Consider the following 17,524-nt stretch of genomic DNA (forward strand, 5'->3'; position numbering starts at 1 on the left):
TTTTTTATTTAATGTATTGGAAACTTGCTCATATGTCTATACAAGCAGATGTGTTCAACTGCAGACATAGCCTGTTCAGAATACCACTAATAATAAATGAGGAATAGTTATTAGAACAGTAAATTGTTCATGTCACAGCTTCGCATTTTGTTTTAATCTAAGTATCCATCTTCTCTGAATGTGTTCCACTTTCTAAATGAATTCTATTAATAATGAAGAAACCTGCTCTCTTTTGAAATAAAAGAACTAGTGTATGGCATACTCTCATAGCTATATCCATAACACTTCATTATATTCAGAGAAGTTCAGTTTCACTGGTCTGTAGGGGGGATAGCAGTGGAACGTTATAATCTAAGGAGAACTACACCTTTTGCTGCAACAGTCTTTAATGATATTAGCTGCTGGGTTTGGAGGTGAACAAGAAGTTAGTGCCTGGGGCTTACGGTCATCCTGTATGACTTGTTAGAAGCCAGCTAATTTATTTTGATGAATTTTGTTAGGATAGCATGCTGACTACAGCTTCATTCCAAGTTTTCAAACAACGCTTGAAAAATAAGTTTTGTATAGGATCATAATTTCTAGATATATTGTGCTATTTTCCTTGTTCTTTACATTTACAATTCCAAGTAAGCTAAGGAAACTGCAATGGTTAATGGCCCATCCTGCAGTTTAAACAGTGTGATATTGTCTATATAGCTAGAAAACAAGTAACATTTGGAAAAGTAGAGCTTACTTTACAAACCAGGCGTCTATCCTGGTTTGAACTTTTGATGCCTGCAATTGTACATGTGATCAGCTCTAGAACCAAAAATATTCCCATATTTCCTTGATTAAATTCATAAATAAAGTCCTATTCTATCCTGAACATGAGCTTCGTTTAGCATATCAGAGATAAGAGAGAATTTCTCAAGGAGTTTTTTTTTTTTCCACTGGTTCCATGCTAACACAGCCCTACTGTTAGGGTATCACAGATCCTGTACTAGTGGAGAATCATTTTAGGAGTCCTACCATGTCTTGCCATACTTCCCCAAAGCCCAAGTATGTGTTTTAGATCAGAAAAACTGAATAATGTCTAATGCAAGATCCAGCTAGTGAGGAGAACAAGTTCCTCTGCTCAGTTTACTATTGTCTGTTCCCTGTTACAGGTATGCCCATTTTATCTGCATAACCAACATGAATTGGACTTGTTGCTCTAGAAATCAGCATCATGCTTTTATTTGCTAATGAAATGTGATTTGTGTAATCATTCTTGTACGTGCACATGTATGTTATCTGCTCCATTTCCCCTTGCCAAACACCTTGTGGTTGAAATGGTATTGACCAAATTTGATAAAACGTTTGGTAATACAGGAAACATTCCTACAAGTGTTGTGAAAACAGGAACCTAGGCAGAAGACTAAGATTAGATGTCTCCTTTAACTGAACCAGGTGGTCATATGCTGATAGGGCATAAACAATGGGAGACATGAGACAAACATTTCTGAGTGAAGCTTTTCCCTAACTACCAGAGTAGTTTCAATTGAAGTTCACAGCTTTTTAGATGCTAGGGAGTCTAATTACAAGGTGCAAATTTTCTAGAAACCAAAATTTGTTTATTTATTTATGGAACAGTTATTTACCATGAAACATAAGGTTAAATTTAAGTACAACTGTATGCATAAATATCTTTTCTACCTTTTTCCTAAACACCAGTAAGTATTGTAAGCATACGCCATAGCAGCTTCATCTTTACTGCATGCACTTCATATATCCTCTTAGAGTTTCTATGCTCCTTTTTAACTGCATCAAAATATTAGGCAGCTAGCCGGTCAGTCTAAATGGATAATAATTAAATATACATTTTTCATAAATGTTATGAGGAAGACGAGATAACGTCAACAAGCGCAAAATCTACTTTTGTGTCATTGACATGCCATGAACTAATAATTGAAATTATCTTCTGGGTGACTGAAAATTACAACCATAATTTAAGGCCATATTACAGATGTAACCCGTGTTGTTATGTTGTCAGACATATAAATGCTTATAAACAGCTTAGGGTCGTGTTGCCAGAAGAGCAATGAGTAACTCACAAACACTTTAGCAATCTGAAAGATAGTATTTTACTGTCTTCTGGAATGGCATCTCTTGGTGAATTCAAAAAGAAAAGGGTTACGCAACTTTTAATGCATATTCTGACACTAACATTTTCTTAAAATAGATAGTTTTTAATTTTTTTTATAATATGCAAATAACTTTGTTAAGATTTAAAATTCAGTAAAGCACACTCAATAAACCTATAGGCTTTTAAGCATTGCTCTGATGATGCATTAACCACAAGCATGAAAGTAATTACATACTGACTGGCAAGAAAAGACTCCGGAGATTTACGATCTATAAGCTCAATTTTTTAATTTTTTCATGGAAAATAATGGATGGAAAATGAATTATAAAAATACTTCCTCTCTTTTAGTCTCTGTCTTCATGAGAGACTAATGATAGGTTAGAGATAAAGAATTTTCTAAATTATTACATGTATTCAAGTTTGCTGAAGCAATTTTATTTAAGAGTAATGTCCGCAAAAATATTAATTCCATGGCACCTTCACAATTTTACTGAACAAATTCTATCCTCTGTCTTTAATCTCATGGTACACATAAAATTCCTTGATAATTTGATGACTTTGTCTAACGTATTTAAATATCTGAATAGATTTATTTAATTTTCTGGTAGTCTCATGAAAGTGGGCCGCTTTATGGACTCAGCCCTACAAGGCTCAGCACTCCCAGGATGTCCCCGTGCTCTCAGATCCCAGTGGATCTGAAAATTCTCATCGTCACAGAGGAGTGATGTTACCCTGCCAAATGGAGACTAATTGGACCACATTTCTTGAGGAATATTTGTAAATCTTTCACATGAAAGGTCAAATTACTTTGATAATAAAGCCAGCCACTTTGTCTGCTTTGTGCTGCAGTACCTTTTGGTTGAGTTCTTTCATCTAATATTACATTCCTAGAGATTTCAGTGTTCATGGATATCAGTACATATATACAATGCAAACACCAGTAATGCCCAGCTGGTTCTTTGTCACCTGTGGGAAATTTTCTTAGTGAAAGCCCAGTAATCGTTCAGTACAGCTGCTGTAATTTCAAGGCATCAACCCATCTGCAGTCAGCCTATATGCAGATGAGTCATGTTGCTGATGGGTGCATATACTATATGCGTGTGGGCTTCAGGCTTGGAATCAGATCTTAAGTTTGTTCTCTGCTTCCTCATATGTTTTAGGCTGGATGAAATAATACAATATTGTTACTTGGAAATCTAAACACCACACATGAGTATAATGAAATATGTTTTAATGACAACCTTAAATATAGAACAGAGGAGAGGAGAGGAGAGGAGAGGAGAGGAGAGGAGAGGAGAAGAGGAGAGGAGAGGAGAGGAGAGGAGAGAAAAAATACAGAGCGATCATTTTTAACTCAAAAAATACTAAGGTACAAATGTATGGTATGCAGAAGGGCAAACATAAAGTAAAAGCTTTCCTGCTGTTCAGGCTGATACATGTATCCCCTGTTACAGTTATGCACTGTACATTTGTATCGTTTTTTAAAATCATCTTCTAAAAGAGCTTGCATTTCCAGCTTGAGGGCACCTTGCTATAGCAATGCTATTGACGTTGAAGCTACAAAAGATTTGAAAGTTAATACTCCATCCAACAGGGGCAGCAAAGAGCCAGGTAAAAACAAGAAATTTGGAACAGATATTTCCAGGCATCTCGTAACCATTAAACTGCAGGAGAATAAAAAGGAGTCAAGGCACAGATATAGAGGCAGCAAACTATTCAGCTATCCTTGTCAATCCATACCAAAAATCTCAGGGCAGGAGCTGTAACTAAGCTGTCTAAGGCAGAGAGAGAATAAGTCAAGCAGTGTAATTTGAACAGTCAAGGCAGCAGAGTTACACTCATAGGTGCGCAAGACCTTTTAAATCAAAGTCAAACTCTATTCTTTTTGGATTTCTAATATCACATTAGTGATTTTTATTAGCAGTGTTATGTCTAAATTTCAGTTACAAGTTTTCTTTTTCTTAAATTTTCACAACACCAAACAGTATTAACTTTCTGCTTCACTGAAATTACTTAGATATTTACTATAAGAATGAGTTAGCCCCAGATCGGATAGATTACACATATCACTCCAAGCTAACTCATTTTTTTCTTCCTTAAATTTCACATTTCCTCATTGCCTCCCTAATTTCAGCTTTTCCAGAATATTAATTTACTGAATATCCAGAAACCTTTTTAGCATTTCTTTGTTCCAGTATTTCTTGGTTTAAGCTTGAGAATGTCACAAAAAGCTTGTCCTTGGCTAGCTCAAAAAAGCTTTATTTAGTGGCATTTTCAAACAGCTTGACTTCTGGAACAAAAATGATTCAAATACCCTCAGATAAGCTTTCAGTTTTTTAAGTTCAGCCACTAGTAACAAAAGTGTGGTTTCAATGCCCACCTAAAATTACACTTGCTGAATATGAGGGCATAGTCCAAAAAAGAAAATAAATCTATTGTGCTCTTTCTGACCCTGCAAACAATGAAATATTGAGCTCATTGTTTGAATGAGAAAGGTTTATATCCTCTTGTATCTGAAGTCCCAAATGAGAGACACAAAGGACAGGCAAGGACAAGGCATATTTTCACACAGCAGCAGATTTGCCTTAACAAAAACTTAACTTTAAAAATATGAAGACCCTTAAAATGCTAGGTTATAACACCTCACAGATATACTTCAAACTGTCTGGCAGAGGAAGGTAAATATAGATGCTATATACAAAATATCATACTACCTAATTTTAAAGCATTAATACAGACAAAAGATTAAACTGGAAGACAAGTATTAACATTCCCCACCATCAGCATTTTTTGATTAAGAAGATTTTCTTTAATGGCTATCCTTTGAAAAACAATTAAAAATATGTTTTAATGCTGGTATGTAAAAGTGGTTTAATAATACTCTGTTTTGAGGGAGCACTAAATCAAAGGCACTTCAGCTTTCTTTTAGTACTGATGTAATGTTATTAGTTGTTCGTGTCAGCATCAAGGAAGACAATCATCAAGATGACTGAAACAGGAAAGGCCGTAATAATCCTCTGAGGAATTAGGTAATGCCTCCCATCAGGGAGCAAATGTTGTTTTAATTTTCATTTGTTCATAATGCTTGCATAATATTTATTTTTAGTTCTTTTTAGGTGCAGACATCTCTTTAAAAGGTCCAGTGTGTAGGGTTCTCATGGTATTATTATGAATATAGAAGAAAAGGGAAGAGATATCTTTGCTAGATATAGCTTGGTAGCTTCAGTAAACCAATGCACAGGAGAAACGAGAGCCAGAAGAGGTTACGTCAAAAGAAGAGTGTTCCTCATAACTGAAGGATCACACATCTAATAAAATCTCCAATGCAAAATCATACTCTGTTTTAGAACTGAAGTAATATTGCTTCATTTTTGAACTGTATCAGCACTTGGAATTTAAGGTCTACAGTCATGATAAAAGGGATTGATTGTTGCAGTAGAATGGCTTTAGGATCTGTATTTGCATTAGGATTTTTTCTGTTCAATACTGCTATTGGCCTTATTAACAAAGATCAGAAAATGAGCTCAAAACTACATATTAAAAGGAAGAGATTGTACTCTAGATCTCAGGAGGTTTGGACAATAGTCGCAGGAGTAATGAATGTTCATTCTGCACCATGAACTGCATCTGAGAGCAAACAAGAAAAGTAATTTTGCTTTACTTTAATTTGGGAGAGACCACTTTCCTTAATTTCCTAGTCCCAACAATAGACATGGGTAGAGGAGAAAATACTGCTGAAAACATTATTTAATCTAAATAGCATTTCCTTTTTTCTGGAATTACTTAGAATCAATTGAGATTAACCTAGACTAATAATCTGAGAGCCTTCTAAAAAAATGATAAGAGTATGAAAGTTCCTGTGTCATCTCTTGCTCGAGTTCTTTAAGAAAACAGAACACACTTTACTTTTCATTTGTGTAGTCACCTTCTCTTGCTTACACTCACATAATGAGTATGAATGATTTTGGCTTTTTGATTCAACTGGAAATGTTGTATTTGGAATGAAAGATCTGAAAATTCAACGTTTTTTCCAAATTCTCTCCCTTATTTTTTACTGGTTAAAATAGTGGCTGTAATAAAACTATCTTGATTCTGTTACCACCTTGTTTACATTTTTGTGTAAATTTTACATCTTGGGTTTTGACTACAGTTTTATAGTGGGAAATTTTGCAGTTTCCTCAAAATCAAAACCTAATAAAGGTATTTGAGTCCCTCAGCATACAAAGAGCTGACAGGTTGCAAGACTCAATACAGCTTCCCTGCCTTAAAGATGCGTGAAAGATCATCCATTCAACTGTCAGGGCCTTGTGCCTAGCATTGGACTGAGTCCAGCAGGATATTGACAAAATAATATTTTTCATTTCATACAGCATTTCCTAGAAACAGACCATTTTAACATTATATTTAGATTTGTGGACTGCTAGCGTCTTCCATAGTTTTACATGAGATGTTTTATGGGTGGGATGTTTTTAAATGCTGTTTTATTTAAAAATTCTCAAGTAATTTGGCAGTATATTTATAGACACTGTGAGTAGCAACCATTGCTGAAGGAGGAGAGTAACTCATGCCAAATATCCAATGGAGATGGATGCTACCAGGCAGAGAATTAGATAATATACTAGTCAATAATTTTTTTTTATCCTTTCACTGCCAGTTTCAAGCCAGTATTGCAGCCTCAGCAATATTTTTGTCATCTGTAGTGTACAATGACTATAACTGCAGGTGCACTTCATTTGTAGTTATGTCTCAAACCTTTTTCTTTCTTTCATCTCTGTGAGGCCCCACTGGTGTGCAGGAAGAGGGAGGGAAGAAGACAGCAGATCAGTAAGAGAGAGAGTTGGGAGGAGTATCAGGAGAAGAAGACAGTCCAGATGAAAGTGGAGAGAGCTTGCTTTGAAGAACTCAGGAGCAACATAATTCAGATATAGTTTAAGACAGGAAACAGAGCTAAATGAATCTCTTGACCTAGTAGGATCATTATTAGGTTCTTGACGTTCCAGTAGTACATATGATGTAATAAAAATGCTTCTTATGCAACATAGCCCTCTGAGCTTTATTAGCTTTTTCTGAAATTCTCTTAAAATGGAAGGTGCTATATGAGAACTAGTCTTGTTAGTATGAGCTTTATTTTATCTATGGCAAAAGCAACAAACGGTAACAAAATGATTGGCTATTTAGTATTGAGTAGAGCTGCATAATTTTCAATATACAGTTCATATTCACACTTTGACGTAGGAAATCACCTTTCTGAAGAACTGATCTATAAAGCATTGCACCTATCAAGCTTCTACACCTACTTTTAGACTGCATCTTCCTTACAACTGTCGTTTTTTTCTTCCCTGTACATCTCATATTTTGCCACCTAGAAACACTGTCCTCTTTGTTCAGATTTTCCAGATGTGTAGTTGCTCTGTCCATGATGAAAGCTCCTATCTAGATTGTGAATGTGCTACATAGCATTCATGTGAGCTTACATTAATCATGTGTGTCCTATATTTTCGGAAATATACAATGCAATGATATTACAGCTCCTTAGCAAAAGTGCAATAGATCCAATGTTTTCTGAATATGTCGCATATAGCGTCTGGCCCATGCAGTCACAATATGCACACAGGATGAGTTCAGTGCTCCTTGGAAGAATCAGGCATGCTTTCTGGTTGTTCTCCACAGCCATGTGTATTCAATAGCTGTGTGGTTGCCTGAAAAGTCATAATCCAATGCATAATAACCTTACCCCACACTTCCTCTCATGCAGTGATAGAATACCTAGGAAACCTTATTGCAAATCTATGCAGTGATTGGACAGAAATATTTCTTCAGCAGTTCCTGGTGGTATTGATAACTGATTGTTTATCATTTATCATTTCTGTTATGAATTATTAATTCACTGTCATGCTTCTTCATTTCTAGTTCTTTGGCTTTTGCTGTATGCATTTGTATTCTGTAACATTTAGATAGGAAATGTCTCACTAAAAAACTTTATCCTATGAACATTCATGTGATACACAGAAATATGGGTCTCATTCTCTTGAAACTGTACAGTTTGCATAATAGATAACAGATAATAGATAAAGTATTGTCATATAGAAAACAAAAAGCAAACTCGAAAATGTGCCTATTAAGTTATAACTTCAAAATTAAAAGGAGAAGAAGACCAATATTTGTGCAAACTGATGTTAAAAAATAGTCAAAGAGATTAAATGTCAACTTGCCTGAGATCACTCAGAAATTCAAAGGGAGAGCCTGTAGTATAATTCCCAGATCATCCAACGTCTTGTCTAGTGATTTGTCACTTGTGTAGTGATAATCTCTTTCATAAAGGATATTATATACAGAGAATAATTTTACTCTTCACAAGTCTTACTGTTTCTCTGAGAAGAGTGTCACGTAGTGTTGCTATGTGGTGCTGCAGAGCCTATAAAAATGAGTGCCATACACAAGCCAGTTATCCAGCGAAGCACACGGCTTATGCACTGCACCACACAACAACCTGGCTTGGCCCCTTGACACTTCACCCATGGATCTTATGTGAAATTTGGGCTTTTGAACACAAGGCAAAAGTGTTTCCCAGTATCAGGCAGGTTTTCTTGAGGGGAAAAATGTCAGAATTGTCAAAAAGAGATAGCACTACCCTATTTAAAATGATAAAGGCTACCTCGACTTTTTTTTTTTAGTTAACCCTTACCTGATAGTACCTCTGGTACATCCACTTCCTTTTTCCTTCTGCTTAAGAGAGTAGTGGCCACTAACAAAGATTCATTCTTCTTAAATACTTTTTTTAATTCTAGTGTATCCACTATGTTTTCTTGGAGGAACTAAAATGTACCAAAAACTTCATAAATATAAAGCTGTCCAAAAGAGTGTGAATTTATGACAGTTATTCTGACCTAACTCCATATTTCCTAGGTATCTGAAATGCATATCCACACATTGCAATCCTTCTTTAATAAGTGCCCTCTTGGACTTGTGATTTTAAGAAGTGAACACATAAACCTAGAAAGAGGAAAAACATTCACTGGCCCTATCTGTGTGAAATGCCTGAAGCAAGATTCTCAGAGGCAATAAGTCTATTTGAATGAAGATTTATCTAACTTGGAGCAGCACTGGTTTAACAGTGAGTGAGATAAACAGGAAGACACAGGAAAAGGTGGATGTTAGATCAGGGTTCTTTACTCAGAGGCAAAATATAGTACAGTTTATTCAACTTTGAAAGTTTGTCATTGCAAATAGAATAAATCTTATCATCTAATACTGCTGGTAAAACACACCAGTTATAATTGTATTCATGCTTTCAACAGCAGAACTAAAATGAAATGGCATTTCGTCAAAGTTGAATATCACTAAAGTCTTTTTAAAAGAAAACTCATTACAGTGAGTTTGGCTTTTGCCATCTAATATTGTGTTCACTTTAGTAAGATGTCAGGAAACTTGGCTTTCCCATCATGTGTTGTCCCAAGGTTCGTAGAGACCTTTTAAACAATGCAATATTAAGGCTTGATTTCATGCTGAGTCTCTCAACGCAGAGCATTACTCTTAAAAATATTTCATTCCCTAAGCCACTTGTTTCACAATCTAAACTGTGAGAAGAGTTTCACTGTTCAAAAGAGAAAAGTTAACAAAATGTCTTTTTGTTAACAATGAATTTTTCAACATCTGTTTTAAGCAAGTGGAAATAGTGAGGGGTTTTGAGTGGACTACTAAGGACACTAAAGTCTTCCTTCCAGCCAAAGACAAATAAAAACTGACCAACACCAGTACCTGAGCTTTGCAATGATGTCACACAACAGCAAAAAGATAAATTCGTCGCATATTCAGTCAGTCTCTGTTGAAAGCGATAATATATATTTTCTCTTTTTTATGTACATACAGCTATGAATTTTTATTTGAGAAATGAAGTTCCAGCTTCTTTCTCTTGAGCCAGCAAACAGTAATAATCCTACAATGAATGCTTGACTTTATTTCCAAGCGCGTGGGAAAAAGCAGTGTAGAATTTAAAGGTCTATATGACATTATGAATATGAAACAACCATCAGTCAGTCTCTCCTGTGGTGTATGTCTAAGAAACTAGTATGAAAAAGCTGGAGCCATTTCTGCTGTGGTCACTTTTTTATCGTTATTCCCTTATTTTGCCTGATTATTTTTTCTGTACTCTTCAGTTTTACCTACCTCAGTCCGAATAAATCCCAAAATAAATGTAACTAAAATGAAAATAAGAGCCAGATTTTTAGGGGAATAAGTCCAACTGATATTATAAGTTACTCTGAGGTGAAGCACATTGGCTGGAACTTTCAAGCAACTGCAGGAAACGTGAAGTAAGCTTTGTTGCTGTTGTCTTATCCATTTCCTTCATTGTCTGAAAATGCAACAGGAGAACTCTGATACAAATTTTACAAATAACAGTTCCCTTACCACACATACTCACACAGCTCTCAGATAGTAGGAAAATATTCTTGGTAAGGGTCTGAAAATATTAAACCTGCTTCAGAGACTAAGCAGTGCCTCTGCTTCAGCTTGCTGTTAGCTAGTGTCTTTAATGCACAAAAATATAACTAGCCCCATTACTTAAGTGCAAGTCCTAGTTACAATATAAAAAATAGATGAACAGCCTCTACCATCACCTTGGTATGGTGTTTAATGACTGCTTGAAGGTACCATATAATCTTCTGGATGGCTTAATCGTTCCATACTTCATTGCTCAAAGAAGAGTGGAGAACCCTCGTGTTCTCACAACATTTTCAGAGTAGATCTTCATTGAATAAGTAGTACCACTTAGATTACTAATGAGAGGATCTAAGATTTATACAACACTTGCTGTTGTAAAGTTAAACAGAAAAGAGTGTGCTGACCCTTATAATCTTAAAAGATTATATTGAAGAGCATGGACTTGCTCAATCTTGAACAAGGTGAAATCTCAAATCCCAAACTACTTACTGCTAAACAACAGGCAAATAAAACTAGTGTTGCTGACAAGGTATTTCTCCTTCCAGTCATAATCTTCTTTCGGTATAATTGTTCATTTTAATTATTTTTGAAAGGTCTGATTTTCTAAGCAGCATTGTTCTTAATGAGGAGGGGGAGTAGGAATAGGAAGTAACTCGTGAAAATGAGTATAAGCTTTCTTGACTCTGCCACTTGCCCAGATAGGAAGTAGCTGAAAGTTGTCACCACTAATGCTTATTCATTGGTCTGTGTGAAATTAAGTGGTGATCTGAATTCTCTAAGATTTGAAGAGCACTTCCAGCACAGATGTCAATAATTAGCATCATTGCTAACAGTGTCAATAACTAGGCCAAGTGCTGAATAGACGCAAAAACTTAATTTACCTTCTTATCCTTAAAGGTTTTTTCCTTCATGTCAGAGTCCAGCCAGACTGGAAGAACAGACAAAGAAAGTTTGTTTTATCTGGTGCCTGCACTATGCTAGTTCTTTGCAACAAAGCAAACATTTCAACTTCTAGGGCTCGCAAATCAAGCAGTACATACAAACGTAAACCATTGCAAGTAAAATTGAAATCCAACTTAGAGAACACCAACAGCGAATGAGACCACACTTGCAAAGGAATGATAACTAGCTTTAGGCATTGACAAAAGCTGACGTGAAACTCTAGCAAAAGGCAGTACTGCTGAAATACTTTTGCAGTACCCTTCCTTTTCACACCTGTAGCTGTACAGTAACTATAGCTTGAATGAAATTTGTCCATGCGTGCAAATTTTCCACACCACAAAACTCCATGCTAGGATAGCTGTCAAGGACGTTCATAGCTCTTTCTCTAACTTTTTGATTTCTGATTGCCTTAAACATTTTCTAGTGGGTGTAGACTGTTGTGTAGTGAATTTAAGTCAATGATAATAGGCTTACTTTCCTCTCTTACCCCAGGTCTCTGGGAGAAAACCACTGTATCACCAGGAAATTCTCTGTACTGGCCATGAATAGGCTGGCAAAGTTACTACGAGATGGATTAGGGAATCTGATGATGTGTATAAGTATGCAGATTTTATGGCCTAGGTATACCACTTCATGGTTGGTAAAGGGAACAAGAGTCAACCTACTGTGTAAAATTCCCAATAAATGTGTCGGGCCTGACAAAGATCATGAGTTTCACAGAAGTCCAGTCTGCCCTAGGACCAAGTAATTGAAGCTTAACCCTCGAAACTACTTTACAGTATATTTTAATTTTGTCATGGAAGTTTACTGAAAGTAGGAATGGATATTCTGCCCTGATCATTGCTATTTTTCCTATTCTAGGTTCTGTCCTTAGGAGCTGATGTTCTACCAGAATATAAACTCCAGACACCTCGCATCAACAAGTTTACTATATTGCACTATAGTCCTTTCAAAGCTGTCTGGGACTGGCTCATTTTGTTGCTAGTAATATACACCGCCATATTCACCCCTTACTCTGCTGCTTTCCTCCTGAATGATAGTGAAGAACGGAAGAGAAGAGAGTGTGGATATTCCTGCAGCCCACTGAATGTTGTGGACTTAATTGTGGATATTATGTTTATCATTGACATTCTAATAAACTTCAGAACAACATATGTAAACCAGAATGAAGAAGTGGTAAGTGACCCAGCAAAAATAGCAATTCACTACTTCAAAGGCTGGTTCCTAATTGACATGGTTGCTGCAATACCTTTTGACCTGCTGATTTTTGGCTCTGGCTCTGAAGAGGTAAGCTTAAATAAAAGAGAAGACTTTCAATCTCAAGTTTTGATTTTAATATGATAATCTGCTATATTCAAATAAAATTTCTCTTGTCAATGAATATATTGTTTAGTAGTCCCATGCCATTTTTTAAAATTAAACTAAAATTAAATCTTTATTAGTAGAATAATGTAGGATATTAACTTTCACTGACAGGAGAACGAGTTGAAAGATTGTGCTAGTGTTTTTCAGTTTTACCATATTTGATACTGTGTTTATAAATAATGAGATAAATATATCATGTATGAAGGATTTGTTCCAATGCTTTCATTTAAGAACTTATGTTCCTTTGATTTACTGCATGCTTTGTAAAAACTGCCCATAATACATATAAGTGTTGTTTAGCATTAAAGTATTCAAATGAATTCTCTCTCTACAAAATCTTTACCTCAGATGTTTACTCGGTGTAAAACATATTAGTTCAAGTGTAGTAAACTGTGTTAGTTAATACAACAACAGGATGTGGCAGTTGTCTATTGTGTCAAGAACATAGACTTCCAAATGAAAGAAAAAAGAATATTTTGGGTTAACCTTGCCAGACTGACAGTCCAGATGACTAATATCTTTGCTCTGTCCATAGGACTGGTTAACAAAGTGTTCAGTGCATGCATCTGAAAATTGCCCAAAGGTGTATAAAGCATACACTGTATTCTAGATGTCTGACCCAGTTCTGCCTCCTTCCAAAGCATTTTATTTAATTTAAGAAGGGCTAAAGTTATAACATATTTTTTGGTGAAAACTGAACTGACAAGCAGAGATTTTTTTGTGATGCCTAGAACACAGCAGTTAAAAAAAAAACAGCAAACCTGGCAAAATATAAAGTTCAGTCATTTTTCAATGGACACAATAAATTCATTTTTTTTAAATGAAGTTTTTCATGATATAAGGGAAACAGAAAGTTTTGTGGGCTTGCGTGCATCTCATTAACAGAGAAAAGAAAAGTGAAAACCACAAATTAATCAGTAACCTTAGCATGAAACACACTAATCTGACCGTATGCCTCAGTATCACAACACAGAGAATGTTACTTGCCCATACACAAAGATCAAAAATATGTTTTCATTTTAAAATGACTTCCTTTTTATTAAAGAAAGCCCTGACAAGAATGAAAAGTCATTTGCTGTGAGAGCATATATCTTTATGTCTGCTCCAAGAACAAGATCCGAATTCTGAGCATATCCAAGTTATTCTCACAAAGTTCTGTAAACGTAATTAAACATGCATTTAAGTGGAGAGCTAGATGCTGAGGTGATAAGATAATGGTACAGATTAGTAGCAAACAAGTACTGCTGATGACTTGTTCAGTATGGCAGATATAAGTAAATTAACTATTTATTCCATCTAGACCTAATAATTGAACAGTTTTACTAGCTGGAAGATCTAGTTTGTTTATCTAAGCAGCAACGAGGTCATACACCTTATGACCAGTTCATCATGCCATTATAACTTCTGTCTCTCGTTCAGGGCATTGAACATCTCAATTATTTCCTCTAAGCTGCTATTTACTGTAGTTTTGCTTCCTGCATTGTTAACTATAATATTTCCACAATGAACCATTTTTGATAGTCTAGCAAGAGGAAGCAGATGTAAAACTGTTAGAATGAAGCCCATTTCATTTAATAGAATTTTTTCAGCCATGAGGTAACCCTCATCTTTTCCATGAAATCGTTCTTTTTTGTTATCTAGAGATTCTTCAGATAAGATCCCCTACTAACAATTGTATTGCACATTCTTTTTATTAAACAAAATAAGCTCCAAAGAGAGCTCCATGTGTGCTCACCCATCTTTAAGAAACCTTAATACCAAACTGAGTTTAGAAAGGGCAGGAGATAATAGTCCAAATACCACATGCAGCACTATCTGAATGCTTCCATTTGAGCCACACTTTGTCAGCTGTAGGAAAGCAACAGAGTAAGGACAGTTAACTTTCCAGTTTCTAAATGAGGAACCAATATAATGTAAAATTAACTTTTTCTGTTTAAATAGGCCCTTAACACAAACTGGTTGCGGCTGGTGGTAAACCCTTTGCTTTTTTTGTGTGCATTTCCAGTGCTGAGTGAGACCCTGATATTTGGGGAGATAAAAGGAATGGGTATATGGATTTTGACTTTCTATTATTTGGCTAGTATATTTTTAAGCATACCGCTCACCTGAGGAGTCTGGCTTGAATTTTAAACAAATGTAGGTGCAGCAGCACATCTCTTTAAAACACACACATAGATGATGTGCGTGTACAAGAGGAGTGCTGCTTAAGATCACTGGACGTTTTTAGGTGTGTACATTTAAAATAATGCACTTTTTCATATATCCATGATCTTTTCACTTCAAAGTTTGACGCATTGAGGGAAAAAATCAGAGAGGTGTATAGATAACCAGAGTTTCTTCCCGTTCTTCTAGAATCTACTGCAATAAAACATACAGGCAAGTGAAGATAATGGCTTCAGCAAGAAAATTTTTGTATTTATAGTTTTATTAAATTCAGTCCAGACAGAACACTCAACTAAAATATGCAGACAAGCAGGAAGGCTTTTGCTGTTTGTGCAAATAATAGCAATCAAAGCTTTTTTACAGAACATAATTAAAACCTATACCAACAGGAAAAATGCTGCCTTAGGAAATAAAAATAAATACATCACCACGTGTATATCCAGTGTACTCACAAAACGTAAGACTGAATGTGTCTTCTGTTGGCAGCAACACATCAAGAAAATAAAGATTTTTTTTGGCTAAAATGGAAACGTTAATCAAAGCACTCTTGTTCCTTTCTTAGTTTTGACATGACTCTTACTTCACTCCATTACATAATATATTTGTTAAAGTGAACTGGAAAGAAAAATCACACACTTCTAGAATTAGAGATTGAACCTAATTGTCCTGACTGCAGCTTCACTGCTGAATGAGTAGACTATGCCCGCCCCTTAAATTTTAAATCTATTTGAAAATCAGGTTCAGGAAACACCTCTGGAAAAGAATAATATCATAGTTTCCAGTGCTCACTTACGAAACCTAATCCAAGGAATTTCAAGTCTTCCATACTCAAGGCTGCATAGCTGGTCTTATAGGCAGTCTGCCTTTGCATTAGCAATTCTGTGGACTGACATCTTCCCAGGCTGGGATCATGCAATATTTGGGTAGAATCTTTGGAAATTGTTTAGTTGTTTGGTTAATATTAGAGAAGCATTTAGTATCCACTTTATCTTCCCTTAATTATATTTTTCAAGACAAAGGAAGAGAACCCCCAGCACCACTTCTGCAGACAATTCTTCTGAGACCCTATTGGTGGTCCTTTATCAGCTGCAGTTGGAGAACCAGTGCCCTGATGCAAATAAAAAGTTTTGGTTAGTTATTATAGTTTTGTTTAACTACTGTTTATACTAGCATTTTCAGTATGATGACGCATATAACATAAAGATCTTCAACAATGACACAGAGCTCAATTGCTATTAAGCAAATGGAGCAGACAGGCTGAAAGGCCAAATTCTGTCATGTATTAGAGATTTGTCTGAGAGAGAGAAAACAGTAAACTATGCTTGATGCTATTATGTTCATATGTAATAGATTTATTTGCAGGCTACAAAAAAGGACATGAAGGTTGGTGATGGTTTTACCAAAAAATTTAGGTGACAGGAAATTATTGAAAACCTGATGACGACCTTACAATACCAGGAAGCTGGAAAGGACCCTGACAGATGAAATACTGTGTAAGCAAATGCACATTAATGCGCATTGGAAGACACTGTCTGAGCTAATCATGTACATCAGTGGGTAATTTAGTTTAGAAAAGAGACAAGAGTTGACATTATAGAGATTTATAAATTAGTGATAACGGATGTCATGAAGAAAGCAAAAAAAACAAACAAACAAACAGGAAAACCTAGAGCAAAACTAAGGATTTGGCCATCAGTGATAAAGTCCTGAGTCATAAATGGTTCTTCATACAGACAGACTACCAATTATGCCCATAATTAATTAGCTAATACCAGCTCACTCTTCCAGTCTACTTGTACAATAATAACTTCTGAATGATACCCTCTGCAATCAGAGAGAATTATGCCCTCCTGTTTCAAATCATGCTGCCATCAATTCAGCACTGCCATAGTCAGCTGAACATCAGGGCTAAACTAATCTCACTATTAGAAAGAGATGACTAACCAGAGTTAAGGAAAACCCGTTGTGGTAGCTAATGATTTTGTAAGGAAAGTTCAGTGTCCTCTACGTAGAAAATGTAATATCCATGAACTCTTGTTTTCACAAGGTCATTTTTATTCCCCCACAAGGCAAATAACTGACAAAATTTAACCTTTCTCAAGCTTCTCAGTAGGAGAACTGAAAAATTCTTCCAAAAAACTAAAGACATCTCATATATTGTTGCTTTGCTCATGGAAAGAATTGTGTAGGCATGAAAGAACCATATAGACATTACCTATAACTTATTCTTTTGTGCTATTACTAAAGTCAAAATACAAAAACCCAATTATTTACCTCAGGAAAAAGAATTAATTACTGACAGTCTAAACTGAGAAACAATTCCAGAAATATATGGCATTTCAGTATCCTTTACCTAGAGATATTCTGCGTGCAAATTTTTCAGCACTACAAATACCTACAATTATGGGGTCAGACTCTTTAACATAAGTCTATTCAGAGTCAGTTCATTAAAGTGATGTTCTTAACAAAGTTATTAAGAACAAACTGTTGCATAAAGATGATCATATG

General features: G+C 35.6%; 1 protein-coding gene across 5 annotated transcripts in view; it reads left to right on the forward strand.

The window, feature by feature from the left end:
- Window positions 1-17,524, forward strand: part of KCNH7 (potassium voltage-gated channel subfamily H member 7) — a 241,397-nt gene that overhangs the window by 172,803 nt on the left and 51,070 nt on the right. For all 5 annotated transcript variants that reach the window (XM_009676154.2, XM_009676155.2, XM_009676156.2 and 2 more), the window contains one exon: window positions 12,350-12,775. In XM_009676154.2, the coding sequence (XP_009674449.1) occupies window positions 12,350-12,775 (426 nt within the window). The remainder of the gene's footprint in view (window positions 1-12,349; window positions 12,776-17,524) is intronic.

This window comes from Struthio camelus, chromosome 6 (assembly GCF_040807025.1).
Source record: "Struthio camelus isolate bStrCam1 chromosome 6, bStrCam1.hap1, whole genome shotgun sequence".
Classification (NCBI taxonomy): Eukaryota; Metazoa; Chordata; class Aves; order Struthioniformes; family Struthionidae; genus Struthio; species Struthio camelus.